This window comes from Carettochelys insculpta, chromosome 7 (genome assembly GCF_033958435.1).
Source record: "Carettochelys insculpta isolate YL-2023 chromosome 7, ASM3395843v1, whole genome shotgun sequence".
Lineage (NCBI taxonomy): Eukaryota > Metazoa > Chordata > Testudines > Carettochelyidae > Carettochelys > Carettochelys insculpta.
This window is the reverse complement of record NC_134143.1, coordinates 75786456-75805503: the sequence shown is the minus strand read 5'-3', so window position 1 is coordinate 75805503 and position 19048 is coordinate 75786456. Positions and strand designations below refer to the sequence as shown.

The 19048-nt window shown below is 49.1% G+C and overlaps 1 protein-coding gene across 2 annotated transcripts in view; it reads right to left on the bottom strand.

The window, feature by feature from the left end:
- Window positions 1-19048, bottom strand: part of CUTC (cutC copper transporter) — a 49010-nt gene that overhangs the window by 22389 nt on the left and 7573 nt on the right. Inside the window, exons 2-4 of one of the 2 annotated variants that reach the window (XM_074999376.1) lie at window positions 18505-18576; window positions 3626-3685; window positions 2838-3050 (exon numbers count right to left, since the gene is read on the bottom strand). In XM_074999376.1, coding sequence (XP_074855477.1) covers window positions 2838-3050; window positions 3626-3685; window positions 18505-18574 — 343 coding nt within the window. In that variant the 5' untranslated portion in view covers window positions 18575-18576. The remainder of the gene's footprint in view (window positions 1-2837; window positions 3051-3625; window positions 3686-18504; window positions 18577-19048) is intronic. The other variant, XM_074999375.1, reaches the window with a different exon arrangement.

The window sequence follows — 19048 nt, the reverse complement described above, 5'->3', positions numbered from 1 at the left end:
ATGGGCCCAAAGACAACTTCATGGACCATCCTTGGAGACCCAGCAGGGAGCAGAGCCAAGCTGGAGAGGTGACACAGAGCTGGTCTCTGTGCGAGCTTTGTGAGAAGGCCCGACTACCTGGGCTCAGACTTGTTTCTGTAGGTATGGACCTTTTAAAGTCTCCCCTTGTTTTCTGTAAAACCACTTGTACCTGCTCTCCCCTGCAGCACTGGGAAAGGCTGAAGTTACTCTGGGACAGTGGCCCATCCGTGTGGCTGAGCACTGCAAGTCTGAACTCCAGTTCTTAGGCTGCAGGCTCATGGAAGACTGGAACTACACATTCCTGAACAAGCAGAGTCAGAGACGAGCACAGGTCCTCTGCATCACAACAGCAGAAAGGCCAACTGGACTGCCAGCTTTTATGTAGCAGGCAGAGCCTCAGTCACTGGCCCTGAGAAGAGAGACACACGGGGTTTGTGCTGAGAGTTCCTCTCTTGCACAGCCCCTCCCGTCTCCTCAGGTACATTAAAGAGAGATGATTGACCAGATGGGGAGATGGGCCTGGGTACCAGGGACACAAAGTGTTACCAAGTGTCTGAAGGGAGTAACCAGCCAACCACCTGCTCTACTGTCTGGGACGCAGAAAAGAACCAGTGTTCCAGAGAGGCCTTGTTCTGAAGGCTAGGGCACCATACTTTACCCCTGGCTAATAGCCGTTTATGGACCTAACCTGCAAAAATTTATCGAGCTCTTTTATAAACCCTAATAGAGTCCTGGCCTTCACAGCCTCCTCCAGCAAGGAGTTCCACAGGTTGACTGTGCGCTGTGTGAAGAAAAATTTCCTTTTATTAGTTTTGAACCTACTACCCATCAATTTCATTTGATGTACCCTAGTTCTTGTATTATGGGAAAAGGTAAATACTCTTTCTATATTCACTTTTTCCACACCATTCATGATTTTATATACCTCTAGCATATCGCCCCTCAATCGCCTCTTTTCCAGACTGAAAAGTCCCAGTTTCTCTAGCCTCTCCCCATATGGGACCTGTTCCAAACCCCTAATCATCTTAGTCACCCTTTTCTGAACCTTTTCTAATGCCAATATATCTTTTTTGAGGTGAGGAGACCACATCTGCACGCAGTACTCAAGATGTGGGCGTACCATAGTTTTATATAGGGGAAGTATGACATCTTTTGTCTTATTATCTATCCCTTTTTTAATAGTTCCTAACATCCTATTTGCTTTACTAACTGCCGCTGCACACTGCGTGGATGTCTTCAGAGAACTATCCACTATAACTCCAAGATCCCTTTCCTGATCTGTCGTAGCTAAATTTGACCCCATCATGTTGTACGTGTAATTTGGGTTATTTTTTCCAATGTGCATTACCTGACACTTACCCACATTAAATTTCATTTGCCATTTTGCTGCCCAATCACTCAGTTTGCTGAGATCTTTTTGTAGTTCTTCACAATCCCTTTTGACTGTCCTGAACAACTTGGTGTCATCTGCAAACTTTGCCACCTCACTGCTTACCTCATTTTCTAGATCATTGATGGACAAGTTGAACAGGATTGGTCCCAGGACTGACCCCTGGGGAACACCACTAGTTACCCCACTCCATTGTGAAAATTTACCATTTATTCCAACCCTTTGTTTTCTGTCTTTTAACCAATTCCCGATCCATGAAAGGATCTTTCCTCCTATCCCATGACCACCTAATTTACATAAAAGCCTGTGGTGTGGGACCGTGTCAAAGGCTTTCTGGAAATCTAAGTATATTATGTCTAGGTGCCCCTTGTCTGCATGTTTATTAACCCCTTCAAAGAATTCTAATAGATTAGTTAGACACGACTTCCCTCTGCAGAAACCATGCTGACTTTTGCCCAACAATTCGTGCTCTTCTACGAGCCTTACAATTTTATTCTTTACTATTGTTTCTACTAATTTGCCTGGTACTGATGTTAGACTTATCGGTCTATAATTGCCAGGGTCTCCTCTGGAGCCTCTTTTAAATATTGGCGTTATATTGGCCGTCTTCCAGTCATTGAGTACCGAAGCAGATTTAAAGGATAGGTTACAAACCACTGTTGTTAACTCCGCAATTTCACATTTGAGTTCTTTCAGAACCCTTGGGTGAATGCCGTCTGGTCCTGGAGACTTGTTACTATTCAGCTGATCAATTAACTCCAAAACCTCCTCTAATGTCACTTCAATCTGGGAGAGTTCCTCAGATTTGCCACGTAAACAGGCTGGCTCAGATTTAGGAACCTCTGTAACATCCTCAGCCGTGAAGACTGAAGCAAAGAAATCATTTAATCGCTCCGCAATGGCACTGTCTTCCTTGATCGCTCCTTTTATATCTTTATTGTCCAAGGGCCCCACTGCTTTTTTAGCGGGCTTCCTGCTTCTAATGTATTTAAAAAACATTTTACTATCATTTTTTGAATTTTTGGCTAGCTGTTCCTCAGAATCTTTTTTGGCTTTTCTTACTACATTATGACACTTAGTTTGGGAGTGTTTATGTTCCTTTCTATTTGATAGCAATAAGATACACCAGTCCCTCCTGCATGAGCCTCACCCTCCACTACCACCTCATCCGGCCCAAGACTGCATCTCACTCATGCTGGGAACTCCTTGGGGATGCTGTGTTGTCAGTCTGCAAAGTGCCCACCCGGTGAGCTGTAGGAAAGATGGCTGCAAGGAACCAGGAGGGGCTGGAGTAAGGTGGCCAGATCCCAGGAAGTTATCACTAGACAAAGCAACTTACATGGCATCTTCCAGTGTTACCAGGTCAGACAGCACCAAGCTGCCACCATCTTTCAGAGCACAGCCCCATAACTGGGGACCTCCTTACCCAGCAGGGCTGTGCAGAGCTCTGTGTCGATGCGCCCATCCTCAGTCAGGGCTCCAAAGACCAGCCCATCAGCTCCATGCAGCTTGGCCAGGCGGATATCAGCCTTCATCACTTCCAACTCCCGATCAGTGTAGAGAAAATCACCCCCTCGAGGGCGGATCATCACAAACACTGGGATCCGCACACACTGCTTCACCACCTGCAGCAGCCCTGCTGGGGCAGACAGAGGCAGAGGTAACATAGGGATGCACAGGGCAGACACTCACTGTGCACGCCACAGAAGCCTAGCAAGGACAGCCTTGTCTGGAGTTTGGGTGGCGAAGGGGTCTTTGACTCCTCTCATCATGAAGCAAGGGAGTTAGGTAGGAATCCCTGGGCCCTCCTGACAGCAGAGCAGAAGAGAACGAAGGAGACTGGGAGTGAAGGGTTAAGCATGTGCAAGTGAGGAGCTGAAGGAATGGAGAGATGGGGATGCAACTTCTAAGACAGTTACTGAGGAGCAGGGAGGCTCCCTGCCAAGCACAGGACAGATGAAGCCTGCTCCCTGGAGGGTGGAGCAGCCACTGAACTCCATGGGCAGTGGCAAAGTTTGGGCACACTAGACAGGAGGCTTCAGAAAGGGCAAGAACTGGCTCTGATCTCAAAGCCTGCAAAGCCTGAGTCTTCCACACGCATCCAGAACCCAGCAGGACCCACACGGACTGCTGCCCCAGAACATATTCCACTGATGCAGAGGCACTGCAGGAGCCCTGATGTTCCTGTATGAACAAGGGGGCCTGGGCACTCACCCATACTGGGCGTGGTTCCTCCTTCCATCAGACCAGCACACAGCTCGATCCGGCCAGCGCCTGGGACAAGAGAATGAGTGACCACGCCTACGTTAGGGGCACAAACCAGCCCTCCAGACTACTAAAAAGGTTGCAACATGGACCAAGGAAGGGAACTGTGGCTTATGGACAAGGGTTGCTGAGAGCCACTAGGTAGGGGACTGTCGAGCAGGCCCCTGCCATCCCAGTCAGTACAACAAACCAGGATGCCAGAGTGCCATGACAAAGCAGCAAGTGCTTTCTACTGAGCCCCCTGGCCTGCTCCCTGCAGCACACCACTGCCTAGCACTTGCTGGGATCCTGGGCTCACTGTCTCTTGGATATCTTGTATCTAAGTACTAGGCCAGCCCCAGTCAGCTTGTGAGGGGTGAGTAATACATTGACTGCTACAGATTTCTAGCACTAAGCACTCAGAACTTCTAAGGACAGTCTGACTCCACAGCCCCATATCACACAGGAGTCTGGGAATAATTTTTGTTTGCACAAGAGCAGAGCTTTTCAAAAACATCCCCTTTTGAATTTTAAATTGCCAGTGATGGAGAATCCATCAAAACCCCCGAAAATTATCCCGGTGGTTAAAAATACATGTCTTATTTCCATGCTGGATTTGTTTAGCTTCACCTTTCAGCTACTGGCTCAGGCCAGACATTTGTCTGCTAGGTCAAAGGGCCCATTATTAAACATTTGTTTCCTGCATGGATACTTAAAACCTGTAATCAACCTTCTCTTTGTTAAGCTAAATAGAGTCAGTTCCTGGAGTCTCTCTCTTTAGTGCAGAATTTCCAACCCTTTAATCATTCTTGTGGCTCTTCAATAAACTATCTCCAATTTATCAACACACTTCTTGCATTGTGAGGACCGGTGCTAGTATCCCTGCAGCAGTCACGCTAAGTGTCTGCTCTGTGCTGTCTGTATCTAATAGACTATGAGCTCATGGGCTAGTAACAATGGTTCTTCAAGATGTGTCCCTGGGGGTGCTCCACATCAGGAGTTGGGCTTGCCCCGGCACCGCACCACGGAGACTGTCAGAGCAATGGTGAGCCAGACCGCATATGTGCAGTAGTGCGCTGGGCCCTTAACGTGCTTTTGGTCACGTGCGCGATCCGGTCTCAGCCAGTTACTCAAAGCTGCCTCAGAAATATGCATCTGAAAGACATTAACAGGAAAAACTCCAAAGCGCGGAGGAAGGGCGGGCAGAGCAGCATCCACAGGGACACGTCTCAAAGAACCATCGTTACTACCTAGGTAAGTAACTTCTTTTTCTTCTTAGAGTGATTCCCATGGGTGCTTCACAGCAAGTGACCTCACAGCAGTACCCTTAAAATGTGGAGGGGAGTGCCAGAGTTAGATGTTGTCTGCCACGGAAAGTACAGCTGTTGAAAGACGCATGTCTTCAGCCAACTGGTGACGTATAGCGCAGGGCTGCTTGGCAAATGTGTCGTAGGATGACCACGTTGCTGCTCAGCAAATGTCCTTTAAAGGAACACCTTTGAAGAAGGCTGTCAATGCTGCTATTGCTCTGGTAGAGTGAGCCTTGGGTGGAACATATAATGCTGTTTTACATAATGAATAGCACATAGTGATACATGAGGTGACAATGTTCTAAATCCTCTATGATGACATCACCTGGCCCTTAAACCTCTGTGTGAGGGGTACTAACTGCCTGTCTGTTTTCCAGAAAGGCTTTGTGCGTTCCAGATAAAATGCCAGAGCTGTTCTTACATGCAGAGAATGAAGTCGTGTTTCCCGACTCGAAGTATGCAGACAGAAAGATGGCAGTATGATTGGTTCATTTATGTGGAATTCAAAAAAGACCTGGGGAACAAAGGCAGGATGTAGACAGAGTGTCACTGCCTCTTTGGTGAATATTGCATATGGCAGGGTTGATATCAAAGCAGCCAACTTGCTAACCCAACAAGCGGATGTAACGGCCAAAAACAACACTGTCTTTAAGGTAAGAAACCATAGTGGAATAGTCGCCAATGGTTCAAATAGCTATCTAGATAATGTGTCTTGGACCAAGTCCAAACTCCAGGGACGTGAGGTAGGTTTGCGAGGAGGGTACAAATTGGCAAGGCCTTTCAGGAAACATACCATGATCTGATGCGTAAATGTGATGTTCCTTCCATTGTGTCTAAAGGCTGAGATGGCCACTAAGTGCAGCTTTAAGGATGGTAACGTAAGGCCCTCCTGTTTAAGGTGGAGTAAATAGCCTAAAATGGTGTGTACAGTGGCCTCCAATGGACATAAGTCCCTGCAGGAGGAGCAGAAGAGGCCAGAGGAAACCTATGTAGACGTGGTCTCCCACCTGACGCAATACTACCAAAAATGAGTGTTTGGGATGGGAGCCCAGTCCATAAGGGACCTGGTAAAGCTGATGGTCCTGGAATGATTCTATGAGATGTGCTCCCCTGACCCAAGGGTGTGGCTCAAGGACCAGAAGCCAAGGGATCCACACAGCGCGGGGGAGCTGGCAGATGACTTCACAAACAGATGAGCCACGTCTGAAAGTGAATCCCAGAAAGACAGGGAGTCCTGGAGAGAGAGGGAGTCCCAGAGAGACCGAGAGTCTCAGAGACACCGGTTCCTGGCTGTGCGACAGAGGGGATCACCTATTGGGTGAGCCCAGGAAAGAGGGGCCGGCCACCCATCCCACAGAGGGCCAGCCAGAGCCTGGACAGAGCAGGTGGCCCGCGGCACACAGCAAGACCCGGGCTATTATCACTGTGGGTGGAAGGGGCATAGATCAGCCCAGTGCCCCAAGTTCCCAGACAGGTTGAGCAGGCTGGGGGCTCATGGAGCCAACTAGGTGGAGTCCCAGAAGCCAGAGGGGCTGGCGGCCAAGGCAGGTGGTGCTGACAGTGTGTCCTCAGCTTGGGCCGAGCAGGCCCCACAAACCAGCTCCTCAGGGGGCCCAAATGCACAGGGATCAGTTTACAGAGCTGGGGCGGGACTGCCTCTGTGGAGTGAGCGTCTTATACCCTTCAAGGTAGATGGAAGAAAGGTCACGGGATTCTGGGACACAGGCACAGACATGATGCTGGCCCAGCCCAGGGTGGTGGAATGGGTTCCCAGATGCAGAGCGGAGCCATGAGAGGTCCAGAGGCAACTGGTGGTTCCCCAAAAGTACCGGCACAGGTTGCTGCACCTAGCCCACGATGTCCCACTTGCAGGACACCAGGGGATCCACCGCTCCAGGAGAAGGTTGTTACACAACTTTTTCTGGCCAGGGGTCTTTGCAGCTGTCCGTCAATATTGCCTGTCCTGCAATCCCTGTCAGAGGGTGGGGAAGACCCGGGACAAGGGGAAAGCCGCACTGAGGCCACTGCCCATCATAGAGGAGCCTTTCCAGAAAGTGGCTATGGATGTAGTGGGACCCTTCAGCAAGGCAACACGTTCGGGGAAGAAATATATTTTGGTGGTGGTAGATTTTGCTGTGCGATACCCAGAAGCAGTGGCCTTGACCTCTATCGAAGCTGACACCGTGGCGGATGCACTGCTGTCCATTTTCAGCAGAGTGGGGTTCCCCAAGGAGATCCTCACAGATCAGGGGTCCAACTTCATGTCGGTCCTACTGTAAAGCTTGTGGGACAAGTGTGGGGTCCGGCACACCTGGGCCACAGCCTACCACCCGCAGACCAATGGGCTGGTGGAGAGGTTCAATGGGACTCTGAAGCAGATGCTGAGAACCTTCATGAATCAATACCCCCAAGACTGGGACAAGTACTTACCCCACCTGCTGTTTGCATACAGGGAGGTGCCCCAGGAATCCACGGGGTTCTCCCCGTTTGAGCTGCTGTATGGAAGGAGGGTACAGGGACCCTTGGACTTGCTCAGAGAAGAGTGGGAGGGGACGGCCTCTCCTGAAGGGGAGTCAGTGGTACAGTATATACTGGCCTTCCGGGAAAAACTCACCGAGCTCATGGGCCTGGCCAGGGAGAACCTCTCCATGGCCCAAAGGAAGCAAAAGGTCTGGTATGACCATAATGCCCGTGCCTGAGCCTATGCCACCGGGGACCAAGTGATGGTTCTTGTACCTGTGCGGCAGAACAAGCTGCAAGCGGCCTGGGATGGGCCCTTCAATGTCGTCAAACAGCTAAATGACATGAACTATGTGGTGGAACTGTCAAACCGGGCCCACAGCCACCGGGTCTATCATGTGAACATGATGAAACCTTACTGGGACAGAGAGAACTTGGTGCTGGCCGTGTGCAGACACTGGGAGGGGCAGGGGGATGATCCCTTGGTGGATTTGCTCACAGGGACTGGAGCCGGCTCCTTGCTGGAGTCTATTCCCCTCTCAGACCAGCTGACCCCTGCCCAGCAGACGGAGATCAGGGAGGTGCTGCAATTGCACCAACAGCTGTTCACTGACAGACCTGGACGCACTGACCTAGCTGTCCACCGAATAGAGACAGGCACCCATGCCCCTACCAAGCGTGTGCCATTCAGAGTCACAGGGACGACAGCTCAGGACATAGAGCAGGAGGTTGAAGACATGCTGGCTCTGGGGGTGATCCAACCCTCCTCCAGCCCCTGGGCCTCTCCCGTGGTGTTAGTCCCTAAAAAAGATGGGTCTGTTCGGTTTTGTGTGGACTATCACAAGCTTAACACCATCACCGTATCGGACACCTACCCCATGCCCAGGCCTGATGACCTTTTAGACAAGCTGGGGGAAGCCCGTTACCTCACCACCATAGACCTCACCAAGGGGTACTGGCAAATGCCATTAGATGAAGATGCCCAGCTCAAGTCGGCTTTCATCACCCCTGTGGGGCTCTACGAGTTCCTGGTCCTGCCCTTCAGCCTCAAGGGGGCACCCGCTACCTTCCAGCGTCTGGTGGGACCAGCTACTGAAAGGGATGGAGAGCTTTGCCCTGGCTTACATGGACGACATTTGCATCTTCAGTCAGACATGGGAGGACCACGTGTCTCAGGGCAAGCAGGTGCTGGACCGACTCCAGAAGGCTGGGATGACTATCAAGGCAGGGAAGTGCAAGGTGGGGATGGCTGAGGTGACCTACCTGGGCCACAAGGTGGGCAGCAGCTGCTTAAAGCCAGAGCCAGCTGAAGTGGAGGCTGTCAGAGATTTTCTAGTACTGCAGACTAAGAAGCAGGTCCAGACATTCATTGGGATGGCGGGGTACTACTGGAGGTTTGTGCCCCACTTTAGCTCCATCGCAGCCCCCCTCATGCAGCTGTGTAAGAACGGAAAGCCTGACAAGGTGGTCTGGACTGAGCAGTGCCAAGTGGCCCTCTGAGCGCTGAAGGAGGCTCTGGTCAGGGCCCCAGTGCTGGCAAATCCAGACTTCAACAAGCCCTTCATGGTGTTCACTGATGCCTCAGACATGGGGCTGGGGGCGGTGCTAACACAGGTGAACAAGGGGGAGAAACACCCCGTCATGTACCTGACCAAGAAGCTGCTGCCCCGGGAGCAGAACTAAGCAGCCATAGAGAAGGAATGTCTGGCCATGGGGTGGGCGCTGGGGAAGCTGCAGCCGTACCTGTTTGGACGGCGTTTCACCGTGTACACCGATCACTCACCCCTGACCTGGCTGCATCACATGAAAGGGGCCAACGCCAAGCTCCTGCAGTGGAGCCTGCTCCTGCAGGACTATGACATGGAGGTGGTCCATGTGAAGGGGAACAACAACACCATAGCCGATGCCCTGTCATGCAGGGAGGGTCCTGAACTTCCCCAAGTCACTGGCTAAGTGACCCAGCTCAGTTCAGTCTGGAAGGGGGAGAGGTGTGATGGAGTGGGGGGAGTGCGTGTGAGACTCAGGCTAGATGTGTGTGTGACAGGCAGAGTAGTTCCCTGTGGCTAAGGATGACTCCCTGGGGCTGTAACCTAAGCTGGCAGGTAACGCCTCTGCCCTGAACAAAGAGCAGGGAGGAGCCGAGCCGGGTTTGAATCGGAGGCAGCAATTAGAAGCTGGGGGGAGAGAGAGTTGGAAGGCAGCCAGCCTGGCGAGGTGGGAAGCTACATCCCAGAGGCACACCCCTCGGTCTCCTCTCCCCAGGAAGGGTTGGAATGAGTGTCTCTGCCGGCTGTACTGAGACCTCTGTGCTGAGCTGGGCCTCTGTCGACTAATAAACTTCCTGTTCTACCTGCTGAGTGAGAGTCACTCCTCCGTGACGGGGTGCAGAGCTTGGGGACCCCTGAACCTGCATCACAGTAATGTGAGGCCTTCCTGTTTAAGGTGGAGTAAATAGCCTAAAACAGTGTGTACAGGGGCCTCCAATGGACATAAGTCCCTGGTGGAACACTATGCTACAAACCCTTTCCATTTGTAGGTGTAAGTTTTTGTGTAGAGGCTTATCTGCTGTGTATCAGAACATTTTTGACCTGCTTGAAACATAAGACTTCTGAGGCATCGAAAAAATTATCAACCAAGCCATGGAGCAAAGTGTGTGCGGCTGTGGGTGCGTTCGCAACCCTTGGTTTTGCGTTTGCAGGCCCGGAACGATGGGAATCAGGTGTGGAGGGCACAATGACATACATTGCAGAATTGGAAACCAGTGTTGTCAGGCCCACGAGGGAGCTATGAGGATCAGCTTGGCCTTCTCCAGCCTGGCCTTTTCCAGAACCTTGTGTATCAGTATTGTTGGGGAAGGGCATACAACAAGGGGCCTTTCCATGAAATGAGGAATGCATCGCCAAGAGACCCATGGCTTATGCCTACTCTGGAACAATAAAGGCAACATTTCTTATTGTTGCAGGTTGCAAAGAGACCTATGGAGGGAATGCCCCAAATATGGAAGTTGCAATGGAGAACATGGGATTGGACCTCCCGTTCATGGTCTGGTGCAAACCGTCTTCTCAGCAAATCTGCAGTAGTATTGTTGATGCCGGTAGGCATGAGGTGCCAGAGTTATGCCATTCTCGATGCACCAGTTCCATAGATTAAGAGCCTCCACACAAGGAGAGTGGGATCTCACCCCCCTTGTTGATTTATAAATTACATTGTGGTGACATTGTTGGTAAAGATTCTCACCAATGTGTTGTGAATGTGGGGCAAGAAGTATTTGCATGCATTAGAGGACACTGCCCTGCATTCTAGGAGGTTTATGTGGAGGGTCATTTCTCGCTGGGACCAACGACCCTGGACTGACAAGCTGCCAATGTGAGCTCCCCAGCCTATGCTGGAAGCATCAGTAGTTATGAATGCAGAAGGTCAGGGCTGATGAAAGGGAACTCCCGACAATATATTCCTGAGCCTTGTCCACCACCACAGGGGCTGCAGTACCTGAGCGGTTGGAGATACCCCTTGTAGATCGTATGCGTCGTGGGCATATACATGGTTGCCAACCAATGCTGAAGGCATCGGAAGTGTAGTCTGGCATTCTGCACCACACAGACTGTGGCAACCATGTGATTCACCAACCCGAAACAAGTTATCACTTGCATGGTTGGGCTGTGAACGAGAACGTCAATCAACGACTGAATAGTGTGGAAACATTGGATTGGTAGGTATACTACTGCTGTTGTTGAGTCAAAGCAGGCCCCTATACATTCTATGTTCTGTGTGGGCTCAGTTGTTGATTTCTGTAGGTTGATAATGAGAGCGAGTGATTGGAACGTTTTCATAGTGACAGATATCACACAAAGAACGTCCAGGGGTGAATGCCCTTTCAATAGGCAGTCATCTAGGTATGGAAAAATTAGGACGTCTAGTCGAGGGAGATAGGCTGATACTACCAACAGGGTCTTTCAGAACACCCTGGGCATCGCAGAAAGGCCAAAGGGTAGGACTCTGTATTGAAAGTGCTCTATGCCTAGGGTAAACCATAGGAAACACCCATGGGCAGTGTGAATGGTTGTGTGGAAATATGCATCCTGTAGGTCGAAGACTGCAAACCAGTCTCTGTTGTCCAGCGCAGTGATTATAGAAGCAATCATAACCATCCTGAAATGCTGCTTGCGCAGGTAGTGATTTAGCATCCTTAGGTCCAGAATGGGTTTCCATCCCCTTGTCCTTTTCTATGTGAGGAAGTATAGAGAATAGAACCCCTTCCCCTCTGAACTCGTGAGGTCTTTGCTCTACGGCTCCTATTGAGAGGAGATGATTGACCTCGTTTCGATAGACTCTCATGAGAGAGGTCCATGAGGAGGGATGGGGTGGGGGGTAGTAGGTGGAATAGTGAAGAATGGGATGGTATTTCCTGCGGAACTATTTCCAGTACCCACTGGTCTGTGGTGATATTGGACCATTGTTGGCAAAAAAGTTGTAAGAGATGATGCAAAAGATGTTGAGCTAATTGTTTGTGCTGGAAAAGAGATATGGTGGCACAGACCCCGACTCAGGAGTCAAAGCTTGCACAGATGGATTATGCTGCTGCTGGTCACATCTTCTAGACAGCCCGTGTAGCTGTCAACTTTGATCATAAGCCCTTTGCTGATAGGGTTGTCTCTGATATAGATAAAAACAAAAAGGCAGTCAAGTAGCACTTTAAAGACTAACAAAATAATTTATTAGGTGATGAGCTTTTGAGGGACAGATTCACTTCTTCAGACCGTAGCCATACCAGAACAGACTCAATATTTAAGGCACAGAGAATCAAAAATAGTCATCAAGGTGAGCAAATCAGAGAGTAGAGGGGCAGAAGGATGGAGGGGGGAAGTCAAGAATTAGATTAAGCCAAGTATACAAACGAGCCCCTATAATGACCCCAAAATTCCCATCTCGGTTCAAACCACGTGTTAATGTGTTGAATTTGAATATAAAAAAGAGTTCAGCAGCCTCTCTTTCAAGAGTGTTGTGAAAATTCCTCTTCAGTAAAACGCAAACTTTTAAGTCATTAACAGAATGGCCCACTCCATTAAAATACTGGCTGACAGGTTTGTGGATCAGGAGTGTTTTTATGTCTGTTTTGTGCCCATTAACTCTTTGTCAAAGAGAGTTTGAAGTCTGTCCAATATACAAAGTATCTGGGCATTGTTGGCACATGATGGCATATATGATGTTAGTTATTTCTGATTTGGGGACAATTTATACCTCTAGATTAGTATGAAAACAAAAAAGCAGTAAAGTAGCACTTTAAAGACTAACAAAATAATTTATTAGGTGAGCTTTTTTCTGATTTGTCAACCTTGATTACTATTTTTGGTTCTCTGTGCCTTAAATATTGAGTCTGTTCTGGTATGGTTATGGTCTGAAGAAGCGGGTCTGTCCCACAAAAGCTCACCTAATAAATTATTTTGTTAGTCTTTAAAATGCTACTTTATTGCTTTTTTGTTTTGATAGTATATAGACTAGCATGGCTTTCTCTCTGTTACTCTCCACATTAGTGGAACTACTATGGGCACCCACATGGCCCCACAATATGCTAATATATTTATGGCTGACCGGGAACAATGATTCCTCAGCTCTCGTCATACATTGATGACATCTTTATGATTTGGACCCATGGTATAGAGACTCTACAAGAAGTCCACAGAGACTTTAACAACCTGCACCCCACCATCTACTTATGCCTCGATTACTCCACGTGAGATATACATTTCCTGGACACTATGGTACAAATCAAGGGTGGCCTGATTGGTATCACACTGTACCGGAAACCCACTGATCGCTATACTTACCTACATGCTTCTAGCTTCCATCCTGCACACATAACCAGTTCCATTGTTTACAGTCAAGCCCTTAGGCACAATCGCATTTGCTCTGATCCTACTGACAGAGACCAAAAATTACAAGATCTTTACCAAATATTCATAAACTTGAATTAGCCACCAGGAGAAATAAAAAAGCAAATCAATAGGGCCAGATGAATACCCAGAGACCACCTACTCCAAGATAGGCCCAAAAAAGCCAAGAACAGAACACCACTGGTCATTACCTACAGCCCCCAACTCAAACCACTGTAATGCATTATTAAAGACCTACAACCTATCCTTGATCAGGATGCCACACTCCAGAAGGCCCTAGGTGACAGGCCTGTTTTCTCCTACAGACAACCTCCCAACCTTATGAGGATTCTCACCCACAACCACAGTCTATACTGCAGGAACACCAGTCCTGGAACTTTTCCTTGCAACAAAGCCCGCTGCCAGCTTTGTCCACATATCTATTCTGGAGATACCATCACTGGACCCAACCAGGTTATTCACAGAATCACGGGCACATTCTCATGTTCCTCAACTAACATCATATATGCCATCATGTGCCAACAATGCTCACATGCTTTGTATATTGGACAGAGTTCAAACTCTCTTAGACAAAGAGTTAATGGGAAAAAAACAGACAAAAAAACACTCCTGATCCACAAACCCGTCAGCCAGCATTTTAATGGAGTGGGCCATTCTGTTAATGACTTAAAAGTTTGCGTCTTACTGAAGAGGAATCTTCACAACACTCTTGAAAGAGAGGCTGCTGAACTCTTTTTTATATTTAAATTCAACACATTAACACGTACTTTGAACCAGGATGGGAATTTTCTGGGTCATTATAGGGGCTCGTTTGCATGCTTGGCTTAATCTAATTCTTGACTCCCCCCACTTCTGCCCCTCTACTCTCTGATTTCCTCACCTTGATAATTTTTTTTCTGATTCGTTCACCTTGATTACTATTTTTGATTTTCTGTGCCTTAAATATTGAGTCTGTTCTGGTATGGCTATGGTCTGAAGAAGTGGGTCTGTCCCATGAAAGCTCACTTAATAAACTATTTTGTTAGCCTTTAAAGTGCCACTTGACTGCTTTTTCGTTTTGATAGTATATAGACTAGCATGGCTTTCTCTCTGTTACTGATATGGATAGTTATAGCGCCTGTGATACGGGTAGTATCTCTTCCTTTTATATGGTGAGGTGTACATTCCCAATGTTCTAAGAGTTGTTCAAGAGTCTTTACTCGAATGCAGGACAGTGTTCGTAGTCTCAGAAAACAACTTATTTTTGTCAAATGGTGACTCTTCAACTTTAGTTTGTAACTCTTTAGCTGTGTCTACACGTGCACGCTACTTCGAAGTAGCAGCACTAACTTCGAAATAGCACCCGTCGCGGCTACACGCGTCGGGCGCTATTTCGAAGTAAACTTCGACGTTAGGCGGCGAGACGTCGAAGTCGCTAACCTCATGAGGGGATCGGAATAGCGCCCTACTTCGACGTTCAACGTCGAAGTAGGGACCGTGTAGACGATCCGCGTCCCGCAACGTCGAAATTGTGGGGTCCTCCATGGCAGCCATCAGCTGGGGGGTTGAGAGATGCTCTCTCTCCAGCCCCTGCGGGGCTCTATGGTCACCGTGTGCAGCAGCCCTTAGCCCAGGGCTTCTGGCTGCTGCTGCTGCAGCGGAGGATCCATGCTGCATGCACAGGGTCTGCAACTCGTTGTCAGCTCTGTGTATCTTGTGCTGTTTAGTGCAAGTGTGTCTGGGAGGGGCCCTTTAAGGGAGCGGCTGGCTGTTGAGTCCGCCCTGTGACCCTGTCTGCAGCTGTGCCTGGCACCCTTATTTCGATGTGTGCTACTGTGGCGTGTAGACGTTCCCTCGCTGCGCCTATTTCGATGTGGTGCTGCGCAACGTCGATGTTGAACATTGACGTTGCCAGCCCTGGAGGACGTGTAGACGTTATTCATCGAAATAGCCTATTTCGATGTCGCCACATCAAAATAGGCTACTTCGATGTAGGCTTCACGTGTAGACGTAGCCTTTAGGTACACCTGAGGTTTGGAACCAGGAAACACATCTCATAACCACTGCTGTCACCGTGGACATGCAGCAGTATCAGTAACATCCAGTGCTATTTGGACCCCTATACAGGAAGCTGCATAACCTTCCTGGACAATAGCTGTCAGGATAGGTTGCTTGGAATCTTGTAAGTGATCCATTAGTGCTGTTAACTTGGTATAATTATCAAAATTATGACTGGATAAATGTGCTGCATAATTAGCCATATGCAATAATAAGGTGGATGATGCACAGATCTTCCTCTTGAATAATTCCAGTGTTTAGTGTCCTTGTCCTTGTCCAAGATGGTTGATTTGTAGTGTGGCACTTTGGATCTCTACCACCAGCGAATTCGGCTGGGGATGGTTAAATAAAAATTCCATGTCCCTCAATGGTACGAAATACTTTTTATCTGCTCTTTTGTTAGTGGCCACAATGGAGGCAGGAGTCTGCCAGATATTGTTTGCTGCCTCTGTTATAGCAGCATCTAAGGGGACAGCAATTTTGGATGACGTTGGGTGTCTCAAATTCTTTAGAAGTTTGTGTTGCTTTTCTAGAACCTCTGAAGTTGGAATGGCCTGACTTTGGGCTACCCTTTTAAAAAGGTCCTGAAATTGCTTCAGGTCATCTGGGCTACATCTACACGTGAAGCCAACATCGAAATAGGCTATTTTGATGAGTAACATCTACACGTCTTCCAGGGCTGGCAACATCGATGTTCAACTTCGACGTTGCGCGGCACCACATCAAAATAGGCGCTGCGAGGGAACGTCTACACGCCAAAGTAGCACACATCGAAATAAGGGTGCCAGGCACAGCTGCAGACAGGGTCACAGGGCGGACTCAACAGCAAGCCGCTCCCTTAAAGGGCCCCTCCCAGACACAGTTGCACTAAACAACACAAGATACACAGAGCCAACAACTGGTTGCAGACCCTGTGCCTGCAGCATGGATCCCCAGCTGCCGCAGCAGCAGCCAGAAGCCCTGGGCTAAGGGCTGCTGCCCATGGTGACCATAGAGCCCCGCAGGGGCTGGAGAGAGAGCATCTCTCAACCCCTCAGCTGATGGCCACCATGGCGGACCCCGCTATTTCGAAGTTGCGGGACGCGCAACGACTACACGGTCCCTACTTCGACGTTGAACGTCGAAGTAGGGCGCTATTCCTATCCCCTCATGGGGTTAGCGACTTCGACGTCTCGCCGCCTAACGTCGAAGTTAACTTCGAAACAGCGCCCGGCGCGTGTAGCCGTGACGGGCGCTATTTTGAAGTTAGTGCCGCTACTTCGAAGTAGTGTGCACGTGTAGACACGGCTCTGGTGGGGAAGTGGCACCTGGAATAACTGCTTCGTCCGGGGACAATGAGGAGATGTGTACGGTAAGTCTCCATTTGTTCCTCTGTATGTTCTTCCATTGGTTTTGAGAGGTGGGCCATTTCAGAATGTGCCCTTGGTGGAGAGAGTTGTGGAAATGGTGCTGGTGGGGTTCTTGATCGTCTGTATTCCAGAAGTGAATCAGGAGATCTGTCCCTAGACCTGCTGTAATAGTGGTATTGCTGGTGATGGTCTCTGTATTGGTAAGTATGAGGGAAACAACAGAGATGAGCATCTGGAGAGGAAGAGCGAGAGAGAGAGAATGCCGCCTATGTCTGTGATGATGGCAGGAATACGGTAGGTAAGAAGTTCTGGAAGATGGTGGAGGTGGAGGAGATATTCGATGAGTATAGCTATGAATACGGTATGGTTGCACTAGAGAAGGTGAGGGTGGTTTCAGAAATGGTGAAGGTGGAGATAAAGGTTATTCAATGACTGACGGTACAGGAGGAGAACAGGGTGACAAAGGTGACTGAGGAAAAAAGGTTGTCATAATGACTGACTGTGGTGATGGACTATAGTGCCAAGTCTTGGCCTGTGCCCTCCTTGGTTCCTGCCATGAAGCAGTGCCGGTTGGTGCTGTCTCTGGTGCTGCAGGAGCCAGTGCCAGCATGTCCAGTGCTGCGCCCAGTGCCGTTATCGTCAGTACCACAATTCTCAGTGCAGGCTCAGTCACCGTAGGTGCCCGGGTTAGAGCATGCAGTGCCAGCATAGACTGCACTGGTGCCGCGATATCTTTAGTTGTCAGCATCGTTGAGGTTTGGGATCCTCTAGGTTACGAGCAAGATTTATGCACTGGAACTGGAGCCACTGATTTCTTTGTCTTGGGACGTCTGCCCTCCTTAAGAAGTGAGGAATCTTGGCTCTCAACCCTTCTCATCTTGCCACCAGATAACACAGGTGAAGATCGAGTGGGAGATAATCTTCTTTTCTTGTGGCTAATTGGGCGAGGCTGATGAAGCTGCTTGGCCTGTCTGGCTCACTCCCATGCCCTCCGGGGCTGGTGGATCAGATGTGTCAGGTTGAAGAGTTTTTTCAAAGAGAATCATTCTCAGCCTCATTTCTCTAGCTTTCTGCGCTCTTGCTGTCAGCTTGGAGCAATGCAGACACTTGGGAGACATACAAGATTCCCCCAGACAGCACATGCATTGTGAATAGCCATTAGAAGCTGGCATTGCCTCCCAGCAAGAGTCACACTTTTTAAAACCTGTCATGGGCTTTTTGAAAACAATGAGAATGCTAAAACTTGAACTCTCAATGTCTATAGAAAAACCGACTACCTAAGATACTAATATTACTACTCTTTTATTTTTAACTATAGAAGTATTGTCAGACAAATGAACTATGAAGAATAACTTTTTAAAGAACTGTACACAGCAAGTGATAAAGATGAAAATTCTCTTTCAGGCATGTTACTGAGGAGCATAGGAGAAATCCATCTGCAGCTGAGGGTGGCTGAGTGGAACTGGCTCAGACCAGATCACGCACATGACCAAAAGCACGCAAACGGGCCAGCACACTACTGCACATGCGCGGTCTGGCTAAAACACCGCTCTGAACACCTCCAGCCTGCAGTGCTGGGGAGAGCCCGACACGTGATGTGGAGCACCCATGGGGACCACTCAGAGAAGAACTGGGTCTTCCTCAATAATTCATATTCTAAAGCTCAGGCCCCTGACTGCCCAGCTGATGACAGTGCAAATCCCTCTTTCAGGAGAAGTCTTGGCTCCTGTACAGTTCTACTCCTGCCAGGTTTCATTACACTGAGGTGCACGCCAAATCCCAACCGTTCCCGCCTTCCTCACCTCCTCGCTCTGCGTTCACAGCAGACTCCACTGAGTCAACACACACTTCCATGAGAAAGCCATCAGCCATTCCTACAATGGAAACACAGGAGCAGTCAAGGAAGCAGCCCAAACCGGTCACAGCTCAGGGATAGTGTTTACCCCCAGGAATCTCTCAGCTCCAGCCCTGTATACTGGTCTGCCTGTCTTCAATCTTCTGCCCCACCTGAGGTTTCCAGTTGGCCCAGCTTATTCCCTCCTGGTTTCCAGCTGTGATCAGTTTCCAGACCCTTCACACATCACATTTCTCATCTTAACACCCACTCCTGGTGAGGCTTTGGCCAGTGTTACCTCTAATTTATGTCCTGTGCAGAATGAATTGTTATGAGCACCAATATGGAGACGGTGTGCAACACACCACCTCCATATTGGTACACACAACAAAATTAATTCTGCATGTGGACAATCTCTGGCACAGGTGAGGCCAAGGGGCTTGAAGTGCAGGAGCAGGCTCAGAGCAGGAGGTTGGGGTGAGGGTACAGGGTCTGGACCAGAGTTATGGCAC